The 25,526-nt window shown below is 39.1% G+C and overlaps 1 protein-coding gene across 1 annotated transcript in view; it reads left to right on the top strand.

Annotated features, from left to right (window-relative positions):
- Positions 1-25,526, top strand: part of LOC113132130 (calcium-activated potassium channel subunit alpha-1-like) — a 127,124-nt gene that overhangs the window by 85,316 nt on the left and 16,282 nt on the right. Inside the window, exons 15-28 of the mRNA XM_026310002.1 lie at positions 348-457; positions 656-724; positions 2,137-2,148; positions 4,886-4,972; positions 5,056-5,132; positions 6,512-6,520; positions 10,216-10,389; positions 13,732-13,761; positions 14,064-14,096; positions 14,470-14,550; positions 18,483-18,576; positions 22,679-22,805; positions 23,991-24,215; positions 24,767-24,959. Coding sequence (XP_026165787.1) covers positions 348-457; positions 656-724; positions 2,137-2,148; positions 4,886-4,972; positions 5,056-5,132; positions 6,512-6,520; positions 10,216-10,389; positions 13,732-13,761; positions 14,064-14,096; positions 14,470-14,550; positions 18,483-18,576; positions 22,679-22,805; positions 23,991-24,215; positions 24,767-24,959 — 1,321 coding nt within the window. The remainder of the gene's footprint in view (positions 1-347; positions 458-655; positions 725-2,136; positions 2,149-4,885; positions 4,973-5,055; positions 5,133-6,511; positions 6,521-10,215; positions 10,390-13,731; positions 13,762-14,063; positions 14,097-14,469; positions 14,551-18,482; positions 18,577-22,678; positions 22,806-23,990; positions 24,216-24,766; positions 24,960-25,526) is intronic.

Here is a 25,526-nt window from a genome sequence, read left to right as displayed (position 1 = left end):
AGATGGAGCAAACACAGTATATTGCCCAGGAAATTTTGACGTCTTTGTCAAGAGAAAGACTTCCATTAGTGTTTTTTGTCATCCTGGCACGTCATATTTTACTGTGGCATTTCATATGGAATCTGTTCTGTGTCTCTGTGGCTCAAAATTGAAGAGGTGCTTGTCTCTATCAAGGAACTGTTCTCATGTCATAAAGATGATGGATCAGTTTATAATGACCAGGCTGATGTTCTATGGCAGAACATCTGCACACCACGTTGGGCTGCTATTGGAAGGAAAAACAATGTTGCTTCATTCCTTTTTTTTTTATCTTCACATGTGACACATCTATGCTTGTTTTTTGCCAGATTGAGGAGGACACATGGCAGAAGTATTACTTGGAAGGAGTGGCTAATGAGATGTACACAGAGTATTTGTCCAGTGCCTTTGTTGGCCTCTCCTTTCCCACTGTCTGTGAGTAAGTATCACTCTGTTTCCCATTCAGCAAGCCCACTGTCATTGGTAGGTAACTAACAACTCTGAAGTAAATAAGAAAATAGACCAAAAAAAAAAAAAGGCAGTGTGAGGGTGTGAAAAAGTGGATTTCAAAGCTGTTTGCACACATCACTCATCTGCTACATACTGTGTTCTTCTAATGAGTGCACATGTTTTACAGGCTGTGTTATGTGAAGCTGAAGCTTTTGCTTATTGCCATCGAATTCAAGTCTGAGCAGAGAGAGAGCAGGTTTGTATATCGCATCTTTCTTCCAGTAAACTCACGTACAACTGTGGTAACAGGGAACTACTGTGTGACTTGCTTCTAGTGGATTTTCTAATTGTTTCCCCAAATCCTCTTTGCAGCTTTCATTACAGTCCGTATTCACATAGCATCTGACAAAATATGTGAATGACATTTTAATCGGTAGCAGTGATAGTAAAAAAGAACTACCCTTTTGAGAATAGGCTTAGTAGCTTTTTTCCCCCTTTACTTAATGACACTAGGCCTGAAGACACATTGTCACATTTCAAAAGCACATACCTCTGCCAAGGCTGCAGGTTGAATGTTTGAATTACTAGTGATAGAAATTATTTTGAAATGTTTATTCTTAATTTGAGTGTGCTAGTGTTATTAGAGTGTTGTAATGCATGAAAAGTGAACACGTTGTCAGAACAGCCTTGTGTGGAAATCTTAAGAAAAAAAAAAGATCTGCACCTAAAATGAATTCAGGCCTTATGCCCTAATGTCCCACACATTTATTATTGAATCAAGTTAACATATTTTTAATATATTCTCCTGTTTATGAACAAATGAATGTCAGGACATGACTCATAATACTGATGGTATCTCCAGGGTGGATGATTAAAAAAAAAAAAAAAAAAAACCTGGCTAAAATTTAAATTTGGTTTCATAGAAGTATTTGCTCACTGCACTGGAACATTCAATGTCCTGTTTTGGTTTCATTTCAGTTATATTGTGTTGTCAGTTCAGAGATGCTTTGACACTTAAGGAACCAGTATTGCTGAACATTTAATTTTTATGTCATTGCGCTTTTTTTTGTTTTTTTATTTTTTTAAACTTGATTCTATTGTGTCCCTGTTCAGTCTGTATGATAACCACTAACTTGGTGTGAGTCTTATCACCTGTAACAACATGAAGTACTATTTTTCAGCAATCTCAATTGTCAAAACCCAGTCACCCTTCCCCATTCACGTGTCAAATGTTTTTGTGTAGTGGCAATATTGCATGGCAAATTATAGTCATTTTGATATTAAGTGCTAAAACCTATATATTTGTCTACACATTTAATCCTACACCAGAATTAGTCTCTGTATGTATCCTTAATGTTTTAATACTTTTAATCTAGTAAAGGTATTGAAAGTACTTTTGAGACTAATTTTCTTTATACCTGCAGCTATTTACTAATTTTTCATGCTGTTTGTCAAAAGATAAAATCAAACTAAATTTTTTTAGTCGTTTTTAGGTGCAAGGACCTAAACATCGGACAAGCATGAGATAACTAAATTGTGTCTGTACATTCTTGCACCACATGCTCCTGTATAAGCGTACCTACTAAATAGCCACAGAAACTTTAGTAACAGTCATATTTTATGTTCATGATAACTGTTTGATTTGAGATTTTTTCTTGTTGTTTACAGAAGCCGAAAGCGGTATGCCCTCTACCTTATCTTACTTCCAAAGTTCCACCCAATCTCCACCATTTTAAAGCTCCTGACTTTGGGAGTTTCCCCAAGGATATTTTTCCAAACACTATCTCACAGGCTTCTTTTTCTAACTTTTTTATGGTGTCCCTTGTGCTTAATGCACTAACTTCTTTGCAGGCAGAGTGAGAGAGAGAGAGAGAGAAAGAGGATAGATAAATTGGACATGTTTGTAGAAGTGCTGTTTCTTTGTCTTTGCTGTTGTCGGTGTACCGAGGCCAAATACTCACCCTCTCCATAATCTCCCTCTTAGTTGAGCTTTTCAGTTTTGTCCTCTACCAGTCCTTTGGTTTGTTTCTTTCTCTCACTTTCAGTTCTTTTTCAGTGTTGCTCAGTTGTTACTGTACTGTATGTTAGCTTTGCCAAGCAAATTATTCCACTCATGGTGTTGTTAAATAAACGTCAGAACAGTACTTCATGATTTTTTTGTCTCAGAATCAGTGAGTTGTTTGTTCACTTTTGTTTGTTCCACGTTTCACCATTTCACACACCAGTAAAGGCATGGACCTGTTGAATTTGGATAGCATGGAGTTTATCCAAACAAAAATTTTCTACAGACTCTGAGGTTCACAAGTGCCGCACATGTCATTTTTGCATTGTATCACCACCTCATGTCCTCAGTGCGAAATGTATATCCATCTGTGCATGTATGTGTGTTACCATGTGTGTGTGATTACTTTGAGAGGGAGAGTTTGTGTGTGAATGAGTGCGTGTGTGTGCATTTTTGTGTGTCTCAGCCACCATTTACAGTCATGCTCGTTTGTCTCTCGAGTAGATGTTCTTAAATGAGGTCACTTCCTGTCAGTTTGGTGTTTGAGAAACAATCCAACTGCACAGAAGTTACTGCAACCGTCTGCATCTACGTATCTGTCCCTATACCTGTACTGCAGTGGCTATGCCTTTCTGTTTGATTATTGTCCTCTTCATGCTGTTTAGTAACTGCATGCTCTGACACTACCACATACAGTAAGGTGTTTGATGCTTGCCTTGTTGCTCACAATATGAGGTTTTTATGCTTTTTAAGCTTCTATTCACCTGTTTGCACTTGAATGAAGAAAAATGTCTTGGATTGATACACGTGTAAAATCTCAGATTTGGGCAGCAATGTTTGTGGAACTGTCTTGATTTGATCTGTTTCTTTCATTTGTTTTGACTAAAGCGCATGCCAGGTGTAATGCCTGTTTACTTCTCTGGGGGCCATTCAATCTCAGTGAATGTTAGATGATATTTTACTTCTTGCAGTGTGGAAAGAAAAACCTGATCTGCATGACTGGTGAAATTTGATCATATCCCAATATGTATATGGATTCAATGTCTCCCTTAATATTTTTGTTTATTTTATCCAATGTAGCCTTTTCCAGAGCACAGAGGAAAGATGTAGTGTGATAGATGTTTTCCTAGGCGCGCTACTTCACTTCTGCCCTGAGTCTAGAAATATAACATACTCTTTCAAACTTGCTCAAATGCCACTTTAAAATACTGAGATTTGAATGAAGCTGGTAAGAAAGAATTTATTCAGACACTAACAGTGGTTTTGTGAGCCACTAAAGTCACAAATTGACAAAACTTAATTTAAAAACTTAGTTTAAAAACAAACGAGAAAAGAAGAATCAAACATACATCATCTTTCATCTGGGCTCATATTTTGAAGGAGTGTGACCCTTAAAGGTTTATGGGTTCAGTGTTTGAATTTTTTTTTTTTAGTTCACACTCACATCATTGATGATTGTTGCCCCACAGGTAACCATTAATGACCAGGGTGTGTGTGTGTGCTTGTGATGCGTGCGTGTGCGTTTGTGTGTGTGTGTGTGTGTGTGTGTGTGAGTGTACAGTATGTGTGTGAGTGTACAGTATGTGTGTTTTGTGTCTACTCTTTGTCTCAGTCTAATTAATGGGGAATGATACAGCAGTTGCTCAGAGAGTCCCACTCATAATCAAATGGTTTGACTAATACTGTACATTATAATAGTTGTGTCTTTGAAATAGAAATATAATTAATGTAATAAATAAATAATCACCTAACAGAACATGCATTTAAATGGCACAGACAGTACTGATTTTTAGGGGACAACCATTGGACCAATTTTAATTCTCCTAGACCAATCCCATACACTGATATTCACTTAGTAGAATCAATGTAGTATCAACAAGAAAAAAAGCTGTTCATTCCCTTGCATCCCACTGTCGGATACTAACCAAGATAACAACACTTAATGTACATTATTTGTACTTCAGCCATGTCTCAGTGGCCATCATAACATTTGTTTTGATTACATGACTGTATTTGAATGCTGAGACTAAGCCAAAATTTTAATTCTTTTTGCCCTTGTCCCTTTACCTGTAGCTCTCTAATCCCCTTTTTTAAAGAAAAGAATTAAAATTCAATGTGCAAACCAACTGTTGTACATTGTGGCCGTCTATGTGAGTATCATATTGAGCAAATTGATGATGTGTTTATGATAGCACAAAGGACACAACACAACAGAGCAAACCAATCAAAGACGGGCAGGAATTCTGTGTTGAGAATGGTGAAAAAAAACCCTAGCCCAGGCAGACACAATCCAGATTTGATTAGAGGCTTCTACAAGTGTGTGTACCATTCCTCTTGATTAGCATGTTATAGGCATGAGCTGAGTGTCGTCCAAGAATTAATGAGCATGATGTGTCTATTTCTCTGATTACCCAGCATCCTCATCAACCCTGGCAACCATGTCAAGATGCAGGAGGGAACACTGGGATTCTTTATTGCCAGTGACGCCAAAGAAGTAAAGAGGTAATCGAGCCACTGACAGTCATTATAGAAAATGGCAGGTTGGTTATTTTAAGTGCTAAACATTTTTACTGGATCACTTTTAGAGCGTTTTTCTACTGCAAAGCTTGTCATGATGACATCACAGACCCTAAACGGATCAAGAAATGTGGCTGCAAACGACGTGAGTAACTGCGCCTTTATTTTGCCCCCCTCCTTTACACCCCTCCTTTCCTTCCACTCTCTCCCAGACCTGCCCGTGGCTCTGTCTGTCTCATTATACTTTAGGTTTTACTAGTTTGTACTCTGATATGATACCTTTTACTATGTCATCGTTCTTCTGTACTGTGGTGTTGTGTTTTTAAAGGTCATTTGCTGTATATTGTCACATCATTATATCTTTTTGTAAAAGTGTGGGTCACATTTGAACTTCCATAACATTCATTAGGTATGGTCATCAGTCGGTATCTCTTTTGGTTTTATTCTAGCTGAAATGTAGGTGTTGTCATCCTTGTTTGTTATTGGTTCAACAGCCGTATCATTTCTTTATCTGTGTAGAGTGAGAATGTGTAATAAAAATGTGTGAGAAAAGTACAGTAGACAAATTTGAAACAGTATTATTTAACAGTTGTACAGCAAAAGAAAAATAACCCATAGTAATATAAGCCTATGCACTGTAAATCTAAATATCTTAACTTAAAAGAAATCTCTATCTCTATACAGTTTCTAGTTTATCTGTAAAGTTGGAAGTATTAATGGCTATGACCTACTTTATTGTAGGCTATTGTTTTTTTGTTTTTTTTTTACATGTAAATGCTCTTGTTGAAAGTATTAAACCATTAGGTCATATGCTCACATATAATGACTAGTCTAGCCTTTAAACGTGTGTGCTGGTAATTGTTAAATTCATTCACCATGGAACAGTGAAATGTCCTTGTCAATTTAATAGTTTCCCCCCTTTTTTAAAGCAGACATAACATTACCATTAAGGCAGGAACAGCACATGAATGTAACCTGACCTATGTACAGTAGTCACTTGTCAGGACATGTTAGCCACTGGATAAATAATTCAGGTGAATATCCCATATTTCCACAAAAGGTCACAGACAATAACAGTCAGCAGCCTGGTAGAGACAAAGCCTGGTTTGAAAATAATAGATACCCACCAGTTCTTTCTTTTGTCTGTGTCATCTCAATTATTCAGACAATTTTTTGCTCTGCCAACTCAATAGAATCAAGAGGCCTTTCACACTCTAGTTTCATTTAGATAAACTGTTTACTTCTGTTTGCTTTCTTAATATCTTTATGTCTCAAAGTCCCGTGATGGACGTGGCATTATGTTTTATCTTATTACAGTTGTTTCCAACAAGAGAGTTGCATTAGAAAGATGACAGTTCCATTACTGCAATGGGAGTCTGTCCTCCAGTATGTTCTGTTCTATCATGTTTTGTTCTCTTCTGTTGTTTTCCCCATGTTTCTTTATGACCAGTGACACGTTTTTGATGTATTTCCTTCCCTGCTGCCATTGGAAAACGCCACTTTATTTTAACTACTCACTGGTAGTGATTTATTGTGAGTAAAAAGAAAATGGGTGTCCTATTACCCAGAGTGCAGTGTTTTTTTTTATTCCTCTTCAACAAATAGTATACTGTATATATGTTGCATGTACCAGTGTAGCTTCTGCATCCCTCTCCTCGCCTCTCATCTCTACACTTTGCTCAGACCAGACAAAAAACCAAAAGAGCAAAAATCAAACTCCAACAGTAACTGGCCCAGTCAGCTGATGCTCTCACTAATTAGAAAGGACAGTTAAGTAGATGCATCACCAGCAGCTGATGAGCTTTGCAATTTTTACTAACTGTTCATCAAACCAAACTCATTTTGCATTTGGAAGCTGATCTGCTGCAAGTCTTATGTTATTAGCTATTATTGACGCCTCTATGATATCACACTCCAAGAAAGTACAGAAGGCATGTAATAAAAATCTGAGATGCCTTAGAGAAAGATAGATAGATTTAGAGGAGATAACAAAGGGGGAAGAAAATTAACAAGAACCAAAGAGATTTAAATTGATGTGCTTTCTGTCAAAGGAGGTTTTGTGTGACTGTAGTTTCAGAGAGCAGAAAATGTCCTTGTTCTTCAAATCCTAACCACTTACGTTGCCAAAACACAATCAAAAGAATCTGGTCTCCTCTCACCCCATTTCTAAACTGTGGGTAATCACCCAGTTTGGCCTGAGGCTTCAGAGAGCGTCGCTTCCTTTCAGAATTGAAATGTCAGCGCACCAGTCTTGTTGCATTTCAAATTTGGACAGTCGTTAGGCCTTTTTTTTTTTTTTTTTTTAAACTCACTGCACTGGGTGAAAAGTTAACTACCAGTACACAGTATTAATTGTCATAGCATTAAATTGCCACTAGAAGGTGGTGCTGTGCCAGAGTCATGTCCAATAATGTAATATTTAAATGGTGATGTCTGTAGAGGAAATTCAAATCCCCTGAAACCTGTTTAGCAAAAATGCAAGGACTAAATGTCCCTTTCTGTGATTGAAAACTGAATATACAATTTGATAAATCCATCATCCTGACTTTGTTCAATCATTTTTAGCCTTTAATGTTTTATGTTTACATGATACGATATAGTTGGAGTTTATGTGCACAAAAGAAAAACAGTTATTGTTTTCACTCTCTGACATAAACTACTGTGCACTGCATTTATTGTTGTTTCAGCTCTAGAGCCAACAGTATCATTCTCCTTGCACTCTTGCTGAAAAAGGAATCTTTAAGGGGGATATATCCGAAAGGTGCTTTCTTTGGGACATCCTTTGCATTCAACATAGCACCCTGATAGCTTCTGTTTGAGTACTTTTGTGCCTTCATAGATTTGGGAAATGATGACTGATGAAACCATGCAGACAGTTTATCAGGGCAGACATCATGTTGAATCTTCAATTAGGAATGCCCTGAAATGGACACCTTTTAAAACTAGGCCACAATATGAGTATTCGTGAAGTCAAAAGTCAACAACATTGTCAGTATGTGTGTGTGTGTGTGTGTCTTTATGTATGTTCTCCATTGCTCCCTTTCCATGTGTCAGTAATCCACATTGTAACCTACATGTCTACTGTGGTCCAAATGCTGAAGCAAAAGCTCTGAAGTTAAGAAATTTCAGCATGAACTGAACATCTCTGCCATGCCCCTAAACTGTTTAATTACTGTGAACAGTTATCTGTGTACCTCCCATTTTTGCTGAGACCAAAACTAGATTTTCTGCATGCTTATTACATGCTCATAAGGCACATGTGCATGCCGCAGGATACACCAGTCCCTGATGCCTTCATCCCATGGGTTATGATCTGCGTTTCCCATTCTTTCCTTGGCCAGAAGTCGAAACATATTACTTCATTCAGGATCTTATTTTTCCGATGTGACTCAGAGTCAAAGATGCTGAAAGTGTCTTTGTAAAGGTGCCAGACAGTATTAGTCTGCTGTCTGTTTGCACCTTGGCAATGAGAGAATGGGGACCAGGGACTGTATCTTCCCAGAGTCACAGCAATCTAGAAATGCTACTCGGGGGACTTTCACTCCCACTTCCCTCAGGGTTCATGGCTTCTCTCTCTCTCTCTCTCTCACACACACACACACACACACACACACACACACACACACACACACACACACATAAACAGAAAGTAGATGTTTTACAGTATTTTGGCTGCAGGCTGGATAGTAGTTAAGCACTTACACAGTATGTTGTGTAAGATTCTTTTTACATCCAATTTCACTTGAACAAGGGCACCTAGTCTCCAAATTGCCAGTTTTGTAAAAGGTTAAAACTAAAAAGAAACATCACCGTAATAATGATAACACACTGAGTATGGCATTGGTGTTTAAATACACAGTAACAATGATGATGCAGGTCCACTTATGGATAATTAACACATGTCAGTGTGACTTGCTCTCAGCGTTTTAAACATTAAACGTGAAGTTTGAGGGATAAAGCATATATTTCCACAGTATAAGTCAAATGGAATGATCAGCTGCATTTTCCATTTAAGTTTGTCCAGTGAATTGTCAAGATTTATTTTATTGTGTAGGGACTTAAAAGATATAAGTACCAGTATATGTAATGACCCTGACTCATCATTTTTGAGAAATTCTGAGAATTTGAGTTAAAGACTGAAAATCAGCTTAGTTTGTGTTTCTTAGCCAGTCACAATTAAAACACTGATCTAAATTAATCCTCAAGAACACGAGCACATTTTTTTTTGTTGATGTTTTAGTACATGTGGTAAATAGTAGAAGGTTAGAAAACAACCTCATGAATACAGCTAAAGCTAATCCAAAGTTTGCTGACATACAAGCAAGTAAGGCTGTGCATAGGATGAGGAATGTGTAGGCTCACTTTAACGTGATGCCAAGAAATTACAAACATTTGACACTTTCTCAGACATTGCACAGTAATGTATGTGTACAGCAGGCTATGCACAGTACATTATATCTAAACTGTTTATACACACATGCATATTAGAGTGAAGTTTCCCTTGGGGAGTGGTGCAGTGAAACGGCAGGTTGGAATATACAGTAGCATGGATTGGCCAGTGTAGCCATTAGAATAGTGTGATGCCTTGGACAGAGCTGCTACAGCTGCATGATGGGATACAGGTACGTGATCCACTCCTTTAGCCAAATGGATAGAGGATGTACAAATGTATGAAACATTGTATGAGGTTTGCTGCTGAAGACATTGCTCATGCCTCTCTTCCCTGAATGCTTCCCTGCCTCTCCCCTTTCTCCTCACCCCTCTTTCCCATGGTTATAGTTTTTGCCTTTTGACCTGTTACAGCCTTAGCACACAGCTTGACCTCTTAAGACTATTTCAAAATGAATAAAAAATAATGTACTGTCATATCCTGAATTTTCCCTCAGGGATTAATAAAGTTTATCTTATTTTTTTTTATCTTATTTTCCTTATCTTATTAAATGCCATTCTGTTATTATTATTTATCCATAACTTTTTTAACAAATTCTAGTGATATTTCTTCCAACAATATATATATATATTTTTTGACAATTTGGTAACTTAATTTTAAATACATCTCAGCAGTTCCAGTGTGTTCATTTAATTTGGGGCTCAAGTCTGTGGGAGCAGCTGGCTAAGGCTTGCACTTTCTGATGAAGTTACCTTCCAACTTCCCCTGGATGAATATTTCTCCTTTTGCCATTAACCTGCTGCTTTTCCTCTCCTCTCATCCCAAAACATGACTGTAGCCAAGATGTCCGTCTACAAACGAATGAAACTGGCATGTTGTTTTGATTGCGGCCGTTCAGAACAAGACTGCTCTTGCATGTCAGGCAGTGTACATAGTAACATGGACACCCTTCAGAGGGCCTACCCACTTTCCTCTGTCTCTGTTCATGATTGCGCAACCACTTTACGTGCCTGTAAGTTACACCGCCCAACACATGCTGTTACCTGTCTGTGATGTGTGCTATGTGTGCATTGTACCCTGTTGAGGTACCATACGTGTGTGTGTCTGTAATGTTGTCTATGTGGTGTGATCTGTTTAGTGTCTCCACTGTTTGTGTATCTGTGGCTTACGTGAACCGATTTTTTATTTATTTTTTTGATTCAGTGATTTTCTTTTTGATTTGATATCTCGCTGTCTAGTTTAGTTTAACTATTTTTTTTTATTTATAGTTGGCTTTTTATGGGCATTTTAACTTTTTTTTCTCATTTTCATGTGACACATTTAATTTCAGAGTGTAATATATGTGGTGAGCAAGTGGTGGTGTGGCTCTGTGGTGCTGCTGTACTGTATAGTACTGTAGGTGTTAGACACGTGGCTACCGCATGCTGCATCAGTCATGCAGTTGTATGATAATATCACTATTGGAGCGTTGGTGTTGATGTGTTTTTAACTGTTTAAGGTAAGATATCTGTGTATCAAAAACAAATGGAAACTATCATTTTATTCTCAAAGTGTTATATTGCAATGTGATAATGCTTGTTAAATGATGTTATATTTTTACTGTGAATGCCTTTGCAGATCTAAGATTAACACTTTTTTCAGTTTACATTTTGCAGTTAAAGCAACTTTGCCTTTGTTTTACTTTTTTTACCGTTTGACTCAACCTTACTGAGTGAGTGACTATAGTTTTTAGAGTGAAAGATAGAAGATAAGAGAAAATAACACCTTCATTGGTGTGTTTTAAGGTTTCTGAGGAGTGGTGCACAGATAACAAAACATTTGTATTGGTGACAAAGGTTCAGGAAAGAAAAGGCTCTTTTTGCCTGAATGTCACTGAATTTTGCCTGTGACTATTTAAGCAGACAGACCAAAACCGAATTGTGTTAAGTTAAAGGGGGAGGGGGGCTTTGTACAGCAGGAAGGAGTACAAGAATATATAAGCAAAAACCAGGCAGGAGGAAAGGAGAAGAGGAAAAACAGAACATGATTAGAACAAAAAAGTGATGTTGGCTTGATAATGAAAAGGTAATAGGACGAAGTCTCCTGGTAAAGCCCCTTCCTTTCCATTTTCAGTTGAGTGGAAGGGAAATACAAAATTTTCTGTCAATTAGACATGGCAGCACTAGGCCTAGGTATCAAAGCCTTGTGTTCCGACACACAGATCTGATTTCCTTCTCAGCATTCTCCCACTGTCTGCTGACTCAGCCTAGATTAGTGTCACACATGCCATGATGAGTTTGGTTTGGCCTCTTGTAGTTTGGCCTGCGCTGATATCCCTTGGTACCAATTATTGGCCATTACATGGTTACTGATCTCACTTCTCCCTCAGCCCCCTGTAGGATTTCAGGAAAGCCTCCTCTGTCTTAGATTTCTTTCCCTGTTTTACTCAGACCTGAACATCTGAACAAAGTGAGTGTAGTAAAGGGGTGAGTTGGGCTTTGTCAGTCAGGGTTTGTTGGATTTCCTTTCCCCCCTTTCCTGTATTTTTTTCCACCAGACTGAGAGGATAAGACATCTTTATCCAGGATGACTTCATGCTCTTCTACATCTGAATCACATTTTTTCTAGCCCAAGTACATGGGTAATTGATTTCTTGGATGGCACTCTAATTTAACGCACCCAGTGTTCTGATGTCACATTTAGACCAGACAACTACACAGACACCTTTATGTCTTAAACCTCTCTTTTGCTTTATGGACTTTGTGGACTGATACAGTATTTTAACAGCCATTTTACTATGCACTCATTCAAGGGGTTTAGTGAGCAATGTGATATTTGATGAGACACATAAACCGTTGTGCACAAATTGTGCACAACTTAGCTAACTTAGCTAACTGAATTAATGGAGCTTTCTGTTACTTAATATATATAGTAATCTTGCAATTTACTCAAAATGTTAAATTTCCGAAGTGAAAACAGGATGGGAAAAAATAAGATGAAGCATAAGAAAAACTTTTTTCAGATAAAGTTCTGAAAATAAGGAACAGAATTGATTAAGTTAAGTAGCTTCTATTTATTTGGAGTAGTTAAAATATAGTCAAAAGCACAAGTTATTTTTGTTACCTGGTCTGTCTACATATATATAGTCCCCCTTCACGTGGTTGTGTATATTCATTTTAAAATATCATATTGAATAACTAGTCAAAAGGTATTGGACTTGTTGATTTATATTTTCTCTGTGTGTTAGTTGCATAGGTTCTTTCCTTGTGACGTGTCCATCATCACAGTTGGCTGACTTCCTTTAGTCAGGAGCGAGAGAGAGATTTTCGAGCGTTTATATAATGGTGAAGCTGAAGCTTCTGTAAAGTTGGGCTATGGACAGGGGTTGGTGACCTGGCTCAAGAAATGCTTTTGGCTAGTCCACATGCGCACATGTTCTGTGTGTGTTTGTGTAACAACATGCAATTCTTTCTCAGTGTCTGTGCATGTGTGTGCATCTGCATCTCATTGCTGGGGACCTTATCTATCCTGACACGGAAATTATGTTTGCATTTTCATTTTCCCAGCCCTGCTGGTCCGTCACCAAACTTGCCCTGACAGCTCCTGTCCACCAGGCAGAATTGGTCCCCCCACCCACCCTCTGTCCTATGCCGCCTCGCTACGCCCCAGATGCTAGCCAGTTAGTCTGCTGCCTCTGCTGTGCAGGCAGATTGCTAGAGACAGATGCCAGGGCCACTGTAGGTCCCTGCTTGAGTATCTGTGTCATAGGGCAGCCCTGGGCCTTCACTGTGACCTTTAATGCTGGAAGAGACTCTGGGAAAGAGTGGGTTGTGTCAGCAGCTCAGAGATTAGTTCAAGTGCTCACTGCATCAGTACTTATACGGGTAGCAGTCTTCAGTACCTCCTCAGTCAAGGTCATAAACTAATTCCAAGAAAATGAATAGTCTTGGCATAAGTGGAGACCTTGTTCAACCCTTTTTAAAGTACACCCCAAGAAATTCAAAGATGTAGCACTGAAACCATGTTTGAAAAAGTCCCATTTTTTTAAAATTTGTGCTAGTGATCTGGACTGCATGGAAAGATCATGTCTCTATGCCTTTGTATTCTTTTGTCACTGCTGTTTTGAGTAGCGAGTGTCTGCTGTTTGTGCTCTGTACTGTATGTCTACATGCCCCCATGTAGTTGTGTTCTTGTTACCCACGGTGGCTTTATGTGTTGCGTCTGCAGACCTCACTATGTTCATCACATTTAAACAAAAATGGAAAACATCAAAGCATGTAAGGAGTTCCTAAATGACAAGCATTACATTGCTCAATCTGCCAATGAATATGTATAAGCTCAAATTTAGCTCTTTTGAACATTTTAATAAAATAAGCCATTAGACTGTCATTACATCCCATTAAAGGTTTAGTACACTTTCCTAAAAGCATGGCTCATATTCAGAATGGATATTTCATTTCATTCACCTCTCTGCCTTTTTTGTGCTATCGTACCATACTTTAATCATCATGACCATTATGGTTTTTATCATTATTTTAATTATTCATATGTTTTATGCATTTCACTGATAATACTTTATCATTGTTACATCTGATTTAATTTCCATCCACTGCTCTCATGTTGATGTCTATATTTCCTAATGTGTGTGTTTCATTACATCCTTTCTCCCTCTGTGTGACCTGCCACGTGTCTTTGCATTCTCCTCAGCCAAATATAAATATAATGGATATGTCAGATCACGTAAGTCTGTTTCTCTGTCCTTCTCCATTCTCTTCCACCTCTGTGTTAGACTCTAGACTCCCCACTGTAATTAGTAATAATTCTCTGCTTTAGTATTTGTTTTGTTGTCCCTTATATATTCGGAATATACTGATAGTGTCTTGTGCCTTATACAGACACAGTAAACTCAGTTTAACAAGTGTTAAAGTCAATGTTTAATTGAGACATGCTGTTTATTCTAACTTTACTATAGTAAAATAATTTCAACATATGTTGACAGGAGATTAACATAATGAATTCCTGGTATTAATAGCACCTGAAAATAAATTATTTTGTGTTGTGATAATACAATGCAGTTCCATGAAATATTCTTTTTGTATTGTGCTGCATGTAGCAGCAGATGGCGCTACAACACCAGGGAACAGTGGAAGTCAAAAAGAGGCTGGGGTTCGATTCAAAGCTGATTGCAATTTAGGTAAATCTTTGGTAAATAATTGTTAAATGCTTTACTCTACTGGTTAAGAGTACATTTAGTGTGGAAATGCTATTTGTCATTTCTAACATTTTTTAATATATTTTTTTCTTTAGTTTATTTGTTCTTATTAAACATATTGAAAGGATTTTATGTTTTCTCTGTGAAATAGTGGCTGCCTCTTTAGCACAAAATAAGACGAACTGCAATAATCATAATATAAGTTTTATTTTTAAGTGTGACAACCTACAACAATGCATGGCCTAAAAAGCTATTTCATACAGTTGCAATGCAGATGAAGAACAAAGCTTTCTCATGCAGCGAACGCTGTGAAGGCAAAGCCAGCCAAGCTCACATACAAAAGTAAACATCTTTACTTGTTATTCCTCCGCATCATCATCCAGTTTACATTGGGTCACGGCGATCTGATAAGGCTTGCATGCAGGACAGTACCGTCATGTTATTAGCATTTCAGTATGGGACAGTTGCCGTCTGGGTTGTTCAGGATGCACAGTGGACCTGCCAGGGCGGGTGAGTGCTCTCTAACGCTGCACGTGTTTGACAAGGGCCAGATGAATCCAGGAGCTATCGGTGGCGCCCCGTAAATCAAGGAGGCAGCTGACGGCTGGGATAAACGTCTGTTTATCGCCCGGGGCCACCCAAGCATGCTCTCTCCTCCGAACAACCAACCAACCACCCTTCTACCAAAGGGAGGAAAAGGGCTCCACCTCACCAAGTCAACTTTAAAACAAGATATTTTACTCATCTCCCTCTGTTGTTTTCCTGCAGTGTGCCATGACCCCTGCAATACGTACAGGTTGACTCGTAGCCTCAGTCGGATTGTGCGTTTAATGCGATGGGTGGGCGACCATCAGCCTGTCATGTGCCCCTGCATACACGGATGTTCTCCTCAGATACAGCGGGTTGTCACTGGACTGTGATTACTGTCAAAATTACAGTTAAAATTCAGCAAGTAAATGTACTGATTGAAACTACAGTAACTACATTTTGATGATGTTTAACTACATATCTATATACAATCCAGAATGCATCCAATAAATATTTAATGATCACAGATTTTGAATTAGTAATATTATAAATTAGAGTTTTGTGTTTGGTGGAAGGAAAGCACTGTGCTACACATTATGCTTGAAGTGACAGAATATCTGACTGGATCTGACTGGCTTTAGCCAAGCCATGCATTTGCTTTGTTCTACCACAGCACAACTGAGAAACAAAACTGAGTGCTTATAATTAATTCATGTCTGTCACAAATGCAAAGTAAATGTCATGAACATTTCGCTAAGAGAGATGCAAGAAGATAAGAAAAATAAAATAAAGTTTCAACTTGAGCTCTAAAAAAAAAAAAAAAGAGAATATTTTGGCTATTATAGCATGAAGTTTTGGCATTCAGAAATGACCTATTTAGAGTTGAAAAGAGAAAGATTCCAATATTATCCAAAACAAATCTTTAATTCTTGCATAGTTTAACTTAACATCCTACTGCAAAGTGGTGAAATTTTGTGAATGTAATTTACACTAAAATCTCTGATAAAAATGTTTTGAATTTAATATAAATATGAAAAAAAAATTATACCAGTAAACATCATACATCATCAACTTAGTTAACATCATAGTTGAATTACTAACTGACTAACTCATTCCTGAGTATTAATCTATGACATATTTCTCACAGTTTTTATTCTCCATTGTTTGACAGTAATGGATGAAGTTAGACCTTCTTTTCAAAACCGATCTGTTAAACCCACCGGCTGCACCTCAACCTCCATCACCTCAAATGCATTCCTTCCCAAATCCATGTACCCCAACCGGGACCCCCTGGTTAACCAGGGCGCAGTCAACATCCCTCTTGTTAATAACCGTAAAGGAAGCCTGCTCCCCATGGGGCCGAGGCCTAGGGCTGACCCCTTGCCTCTGCGCGTCAGTATCTCAGGCCCAGGAGAAGTGGTGGCCAGATCCGTGCCTGAGAGTCAGCTGAACCGGGCCTACAGTCTGCCGGTGAAATACCGCTACCACCCCAGTAATGCCATGCTGCTCAGTCACAGTAGGCACTGTAGGTTGCCCTCTTAGCGGGATGCATCAGTCAGTAACCCTGCCTGTCCCTTCATTTTGTCTTTTTGCTGCATGAAGGTTCACTCTGCTGGAGCTGCTGCTGTTTTTGCCCCTGCTGCTTTGCACGGATTTGCCTGCCAGTGCAGTGGCTGCTACTTTCAGTGTGACCTCCAAACTAAAGGAGTGCTAAAAACCTGTGAATGTAGAATTGATACAGCAGTTGTTTTTTCATGTATATGTTCAGAAATGTTGCAGGGTTTTTTGAGCTCTGAGCTTTGACGATACTGACTTTTGGGAGATGAAATAGAAACCTAAGTTTTTAATTATGTACTGTAAAAGTTTTATTACCCAGTGGCTGTAAAGCATTTTATTGTTGTGAGTGTAAGTGAGATGTTTTTACTGCTAACAAATTAAGTTTAAACCAGGAGGAGCCTGTATGGCAAGGAATGCATATTTTCTGATGTGGTATTTTCAAAGTACATTAGACAGAGAATTATTTGTAAAGTGGAAAGTGCTTGTGATATTAGCTATTCCGATTGCCCAATTGCATAAAGGAAATGTCAGAGAGTGACATTTTATTCGAAGGCAAAGTCATATTTCTTGTCTTTTATTAGCAGAATTAGGTGACAGACTACATTGGGTGCTCAGACAATAATGAAATTCCACATGCTTGGAATAGTCACGGCTTGCAGCGTGCACATTGATTTGCACTAATATCATGCTGTGTTATTGATTTCTAACCAGAGGACTAATATGGGTTTGAAGTGACGGTACACTTGGCATTTGCACTGGGAGAGTGCAGAGTGGGTAAGAGTATCTGGGTGCCTGTCTGAAAGCTCTTGAATCTCACAGACAGTCGTGAAGATCAGAATATGTTAACTTGCCTAAAATCTACAGACAACTGGGCCTGGCCTCGTTCTGGCTGCTCTCTCTTGTCCTCTCTGTCTGACTGGGACTCAAAAGTTCTAAAAATTGTGCTTTTTCACAGCAAAGCAAACTTGATGAAAAACCTAACTTAAATCTGTTCAACAAACATTGCAGCTATGGCGCAATGTCCTGCAGATACTTAGAACCAGAGCATGACACATAAAAATGGAATATTTAATTTTACATAAATCATTTATTTTTCATTTAAACTTTTAAGAATAGTCCCGACCTTCTTCTACTGGAGGATGATGTGCATTTGCTAGCTGCTTTTGATATTCCTACTTCACTAACTCATACTCTTAGTGTAAGTGCTAAATAGTTTCTTGGCATGGAGGTAGACCTGCAGAACAGCCATTGTGCACCTTAGTAAAACTGGAATGATAGGGTGGGGTTCAGGTAGTTTTATTGAACAATTAATAAACTACCCGCTCAGTATCCATCTCCATAACCGTTATCTCATTTTCATTGCTTTTTCCCATGGCCTACTGACAATGACAGTCTGCAGCATCACATGGCAATTAATGGCGTAGGTAAGCGTGGTCACTCTGATGCAGACTGCTGCAGGTATGACCACCTGCACAATTTTTTGGGTGTACAGAACAGCTGCAGTAGTGTTTTTCTGAAGGGCCTGTGCAAATGCACTTTAGAGGAACCAAAATATGGAGTATCAGGGATGTGAGCCTTACATGACATTTTCAGGTCGTAAATTGGTTTTTCTCTGTGGTTTTCTCCTGCCTTTTTCAGATTTACCATTGTTACTAATGCTTTCTCTATATTTTCTCAATGTGACACTGAATTAATAATTCCCCTTTTCCTTTGTTCATTTTTTGTTTGCAATGATTGATTGATTGTTGACTGTTTTTTTTTCATGTCAGATCCAGCACACTTTCCCAGTCATCTGTCTCTATTCTGACATTCTTTGCATGTGTTTGCAGTTGAAGATGAGCATCCATCAACTCTCTCACCCAAAAAAAAGCAGCGCAATGGAGGGATGCGAAACTCACCCAACTGCTCGCCAAAAATGATGAGGTGAGAGATGCTGATTTTATTCTCCTTTCAGCCTTTAAAGTGAGACGAAGTCAGATATAGGGATGAAGGGAGGGAGGGAGAGAGGAAGGGATGGATGGATGTCTGTGAGAGATACTTTAGAGGCGGATGCTGCTGATGGTGAGATGGGTGGGAGTTTGGATGGTTGGGAGGGGGCAAATTAGGGGTGGCAGGAGAACGAGGTAAGAAACACTATGAGAGAAAGAGAGAGGAGAAATGCCCTGTTAGGCTCTGGCTGTTGAGGATGGCATGCTGTCAGCTGTTAATGACAGAGCTGAAATAATATTTCTGCCATGAAAAGCAGCTGTGAGAAGCTGTGTGAAAACTCCTCTGGCTTTAAAGTCCCAGCTGTCATCTTCTCCGGTCTGGTCCACATGTACTCCTTAAACAATGCTGGCACTAATGACACCAGCAACCAATCAGAAGGACCTGCATGGTTACTTTGCCCTCAGGCTACTTCTCTATTGTGGGAACCCCTGTGAGTACTGTTTCTGGTACTTAAGGCCATATGTGAGATGTATCATCACAATCAAATATGAATTCAAATATTACCTTCCTTTTATCTTGTCCTGTGGAATTAAATTACTGTTAATTGATTTTGAAAGATAAAAGGGGTAAGTTTTTGTGCTCCTCTGGCTGTGAGGTGAGGTTGGCAATACGGCAGAGTGGAAGATACTGGGAGGCCGAGTTGTGCTCGTTGGGACGGCACGATAAAGACATGATGGTGAAGATCTAACAGGACACGAATATTCATAGTTACACTGCCTGTCTTAATAAGAATGAGTGCGGGTTGTCATCTTTACGACTTTACAGTAGGGAAATCTAAAGAGAGAGCTGTGTGTTTTTGTTTCACACATACTGCAAAGTATTTATGCAGTGAAGCTGCACTGCAGTAGTAAGTTCTCAAGCTGGAGTATGTGAGGAAATGTGGACCTCAGAATAATGTTTTTTATGGAATTTAAATCCCAAAAGACTAAAACTAATTTAATTGTACTGTATACACAGAATATTTTATTTTTCCAAATAAGTACTATATTATACACAAATGTACTTTAAATTCTATCATTTAGCTTTTTTCTCTTTTTGCAAGGTATATGTTGTTGTTGTTAGTTTATACAGTATTGTGCTGTGGTGTATTTTCCTTACATTTTACCAGAGTTCTTTGTATGTTTGTCGTGCTAGCCTCCCTCAGGCAGTGTTCCTCCTACTGAATCGGTATGCCGATGTGATTTTGTCCGGAATACTTGTTGGCCTCCCCCTCAGTTCTCCACAAAACAAGCACTTAATAAGCCTTCACACTTGCCAAACCATTAGACCAACACAGAGTCATACCCTTCAGTGTAGTTTGTAACAGAGCATCATTTTAGATGCCCTTGCTCAGAGGGGAAAAAAAAACACTGCTACAAAAACAACTAGACATTGGCACATTTCCAGCTAACTGCTTGTTTAAAAGGCTGTTTAGTTTGCCTAACTTAAAGCACAAAACCTTTTCTTCTCTTCCTTTTTTGCTTAGTAGATGGTCCCCGTTTGCCATGTAATATATGCATCTTTGCTTTGATCTCGCAGTGATAATAATTCTTGCGAGTTATTTACTCAGTTTTGAAAACGCTTCAAAGCAGTGTCAAAGTTTTCTCCGCTTTAGGGGTGCTTCTGTATTCTGCTGGCTCTTGGGTACTGGGATGACAGGTCCTCTGTTATAGGTGTAGATTTTTTTTTCCAAGTCTTAGCCCTCAGCAAAACATCAAATTACCCATCACAGTCCACAGCCCCCCCCTTCACAGCTGCCCCCGTCAACATATAACCACATATATATTAAACAGTTGTGCTTTACAAGGTGTGTTTTATGCACAATGAAAAGTGATTGTTTGAGGTAGCCTTAGGGATACTTTATTCTACAAGCAAGGAGAGGGGAAAACACAGTAGAGAGCTAGCAAGAGAGAGAGCATACGTATCAAGTATGATTTTTACAGGACTTGCAGCCTGAAGGCCTTTGTAAATAAATAATGATCAACAGATTGGCTGTGGGCTTTTGAAAAGCATGCCTTTGTCAGTTTGCATGATGGGGAAAATTTTCAAAGCAAGAGGCTGCCTTCATAGTCTGGCAGAAAGGGATTGGGGAGCACGCCCATCCCCAGTTTGTGACTGCCGAGTGATACACTGGAATAACTCAACACTTTTTGAAATATACAGGGGAGAAAGGAAAAGAGACACTGGAGTGTGACATGCTGTAAGGGAAATATTTGTCCTATATAAAAGTGCATCTGATTAAATAATGTATCTCAGACAGGGAAAATATTTACTTTGTCATCTAATGCTCTTTAAATGTATTCAATTTAGAAATTTAGGGAATGTGTGTTTGGAGAAACTTCTAATAAAGAATATAATATCTACATAATACATACTGTATGAATTAAATGTCAGAAAAACAGTCTTTATTTTGAAATTATCAAAATATTTTCCTAAACACTAAGGGTGACATTTAATCACAGATTGTATCCTAGCTGACCTATCCGTAGCTTGGCCATGTTGTTAATTTCCCAGTCGCCAATCTGATGTGTCACTGTGCTAACAAGCTGCAGTGCCACCATGGCGTTAACACCATTTCCACAACCCTTTTTGACGGGTCATGACTGATAACACGCATCCAATGGCAGAAGATGTCACAGAATCATCTGCAGCTGATATCCCTTGGGCGTGGCACTGTGGCACAGACGTCATGTCTGCCCTCCTCGAGCCTTTTGGTAGGTTCAACCCGAGGCAGGGAGAAGGCAGAGGGAGGAGGAGGTGTGTGGAGCCAGTGACAGGCTGCCAGTCACACCGCTGACAACTCTGTGAAAGATAGCTGTCTTGGCAGTGAGAGGTGGAGCGGCAGCCTGCCTGCATGCGCCAGTCAGCCCCTGTGTGGAGTCGAGCAGAGCTGAGCAGATTGAAGTGACGGGGGCTCCATGGAGTTGATTGGCGCAACACGCAGCTCTGGATGAAAGATTCAGGCTGGGTGTAAAAACACTAAACGCTGTCAGTGTTATTATCACCTGCACTAACTGATAGAGGGAAGAGGGGAACGAGGGGTGGAGAGAGATGGTGGCTAATTGACAGCTTTTTTTTTTCTCTTTTACTTCTCCTGCGATGGCATGCAACTCAAATGCAGGCTGAAGGAAGAGACAACATCAGAACCTTGTCAGTGAATGACAGTGTTGATAGAGGATAGAGAGAGTGATACTGAGAGAGATGTATGTCAAATTCTTGAGATGTTTTCTCCCATATTACTCAAATGTCTGACTTTCTGCAGTTCCTTGTTTTTGGAGTCGGTATAGAGCTTCTTTAACTGAGGGTTTTATTATTTGGGTTGAATTGTAAATGATTTACATTTGCATTGTTGTTAAACAAGCAACTGAGGAACAGCACAATTTTTACAGTTTACCATGACTTGAGTTTTTAAAATGAAATCTTCTGGATAGCCTTTAGAGGAACTGTGAGAACACGTCTTGTAGGATAAGTGTAAGAACAAGAGAGGCGGCATAACAGGACTGACAGGAGCCTTTTCATGGTCAGTGTTACACCGGATAAAACTCAGCAGCCCACTGCTGTGGATTAGCCTGTTTGGTTGTGACATGCTGTTGAAACATTAATGACCATCAGTTGGGAAAGCAAAATATGATTGGGCAAATTCTTGAAATATTTAAAGTGTGAGCCTGTTGGAGCTTTTACTATTTGTGCTGCATGGCATCAGGAACTGGAACAGAGGGTAAAAGCTGGTAATTGGCCTTGTGTTGTCATGCCACTCAGTCAGTAGCACTTAAGTCTTGTTCTCCTCTGCACCACCACTAGTTTTTTGATGACTTGACATCAAGGACAAGAAGGAATGCAGGAATGATACTTTAGTTAATGGACTTGCAGTATGTAGTGCATTAAAAACTAATAATTTGAGAATGGAGTGGATTTTAATGGCTTGTATGAATGGACATTGTCAGTGACAATAAATTCAGGTAGTCATGTGCCTCTTTCATGTTACCACTTCATCTATAAAGCTGCAATTGTTTTGCAAAATGGACTAATATAAATATATATTGTTCTGTTTTGACAGTCGACATGATCCCCTCCTAATTCCTGGTAATGAACAAATTGAAAACATGGACATGAACGTCAAGAGGTATGACTCAACAGGGATGTTTCACTGGTGCCCATCAAAGGACATCGAAAAAGTCATCCTGGTGAGTGGGGCAAGAATGTCGTAACTGGTCCCAGATATATTAGAAAAAAACAAAACAAAGCACAAAAATTAAAGTTAGCTCCAGAGCAAAGGTTTCCCCTCAATATTGTCGTTTCACAATCGATTATTAATATGTATTGAAATTTCTCTCACTGCCTCTCTGTTGTTTCAAGGTGAGTTTGTTGTTTTCTTTGTATATCCACCAAGGATCTGTGAACAACATTTCAGTATACCTTGCATGGGTGTGCTCAGATGTGCTAACAAGGCAGTTTGTAAGCATTTACAATACAATATTATTTGTGTTACTTGTATTTGTATACCAGCGACCCTGTTGCTCTTGTAAAATGAACTTTAATTAATAGTTTCCATGGGGGTGATGGATGTTAACTCACTGAAATGGTCACCATAAATGTTCTAGATACATACATAATAAAGCGGCCTTGAGATCAGGCAGCTGACTGAAAGTATGCACCAATGTGCAGCAGCACTTTTCCTCCTTTGATGCTCTTAGTTCTGTGTCCAATAAACAAAGACACAATTTTAGTTTCACACCAGCTGGTATCATAGTAGCGTTTAGTTTACTTAACATACACCCAAACTTACAATGCACATCAAGCTGCTGTGACAGGCGACAGATCTTGAAAGCACAGCACTGCATTGTTCTTTTTCAACATGAACTTGATACAATAGAGGAGCCTTGTTTATTTATACCTCTCTGATTGATGACAGGGTCCTAGTCATGCATATTGTATGTGCCTAAAATCTTACAAACTGCACTTTTCAACCTACCTGAATAAGCTGCTCTTTGAAAAAGACCTCATGTTTTGTTTTTGTATAATTCCTATTTCTATTCAATAAACTGCTGATAAACAGAATAGTAGTTAACCAAACATTCATGCAAATGCTACAGCCTGTAAGTAGAAAGCATTAATGATGATTAAATATGTTATTCATCTAAATACTTGGTTGATAAACTATCTGTTATGAGTTCATGATAGTTTATAATGGAGTTCTGAAAGTTGATATAACTAGTTTATCTCATGCACATTCTCCAGTTTTCTGTATTCATTTCTATTCTGCAAATCTGTTTGCCTCAGTGTGCCTCCTCCTCTCTTCACTTTCTGCACTCCTCATCTCTTTTTTTCTGCTCTTCTCCCCCTACCCTGTATCTCTTTGTTCAATGCAGACCCGGAGTGAAGCCTCCATGACAGTGCTGAGTGGCCATGTAGTGGTCTGTATATTTGGGGATGTCACGTCCGCTTTAGTGGGGCTGCGAAACTTGGTGATGCCTTTAAGAGCCAGCAACTTCCATTATCATGAGCTAAAGCCTATAGTTTTTGTGGGCTCGCTGGATTACCTGCGAAGAGAGTGGGAAACTTTACACAACTTCCCGAAGGTCTCCATCTTACCTGTGAGTGTACCAGTTTTCTGCAGTTAAAGACAAATTTAAACCAGAATTTCTATTCAACTAATGACACATTGACATTTTGGAAATCCTGGGAGGTACTGTCAGTTAGATTTGGTCACATATTACTCAATTGAGTGATCACACCATAAGAGCTCAGTCTAACCCCCACCCTCTCATCCAGAGCAGTGACACATCCTGCATATCTAAAATGGAGTTTATGTGTGTTGCAGCTGCAGTGCCCAACACAGATGGCGTGGCTTGATGCCTTAGAGCTTGTTAGGCCTGGTTTCACTGATGATCAGAGGAGAATCCCAAACACAGCCCTCAGTACAGGCTAGCCTTTAGATTCGTCCATGTCTGTGACTCTCCAATGCCCAGTTAGATCAGTGGAGTGTCATCGCCTCAAAACAAGAATACTTGTTAACTAATTTCCCAAAGCTCCATGCTGCTCTCTTCTTAAATTTGTTTTTCTCTCCCCCATGTCTGTCTGCTCTTTGTGTTTTACTCTCTCTTTCTCTGTCTTGCTCTTTCTCTCTGTTCTCCTCACCCTGAAGGGTACACCATTAAGTCGGGCAGATTTAAGGGCTGTCAACATCAACCTCTGCGACATGTGCGTAATACTGTCAGCCAATCAGAACAATATCGAAGATGCTTCGCTGCAGGATAAGGAATGCATCTTGGCATCACTCAACATCAAATCTATGCAGTTTGATGACAGCATTGGGGTCTTGCAGGCTAATTCCCAAGGTAAGGAGTGTCCTATTAGACTCCATGTACACTGCTGCCCAAAGGGGACAGGTTGTGGCAGGGAGGGAAGACAGTATTCAAAGATAGAAAAAGAAAAGAGGAAAAGGACTGTGGGAGAAATCAGAGGGCCACACAGGAAGGATGGATGTAGTTTGTCAAACACAGAATCTGCAGATGTTCTTAATTGAAATATTCTGCAGTTTGTTGTAAGTGGCATCTATAAATTAACTTTACTGTAATTCAAGAAGATGTGTGTGCACAAAATATTGTGTAATTGCTTCATCAAGTCTTTGAAGAGTGTTTACTCCCCATAATTTTCTGATGATTTCATTCTTGCCCCTGGTAATTACATGCTGCTAAACCTCCTTGATAATACTTTTTAATGATGTAATCAACATGACTGTGTCATTTGATGTTGTTCCCCCTGATCTGGTGTCTGGCAGATTGTCTGAAACAGATTGTTGATGTTTGCAGACAAACACATGAACCTGGCATCCCATCAGGCCTCATCATCATTAAGCAGCTAGTACAAATCACCAGACAGACCAATTCAGCTGCTCCTCATTA

Source organism: Mastacembelus armatus, chromosome 15, assembly GCF_900324485.2.
Source record: "Mastacembelus armatus chromosome 15, fMasArm1.2, whole genome shotgun sequence".
Classification (NCBI taxonomy): Eukaryota; Metazoa; Chordata; class Actinopteri; order Synbranchiformes; family Mastacembelidae; genus Mastacembelus; species Mastacembelus armatus.
Note: the sequence above shows the minus strand (reverse complement) of the source record. Positions and strands in the feature narration are given on the sequence as shown.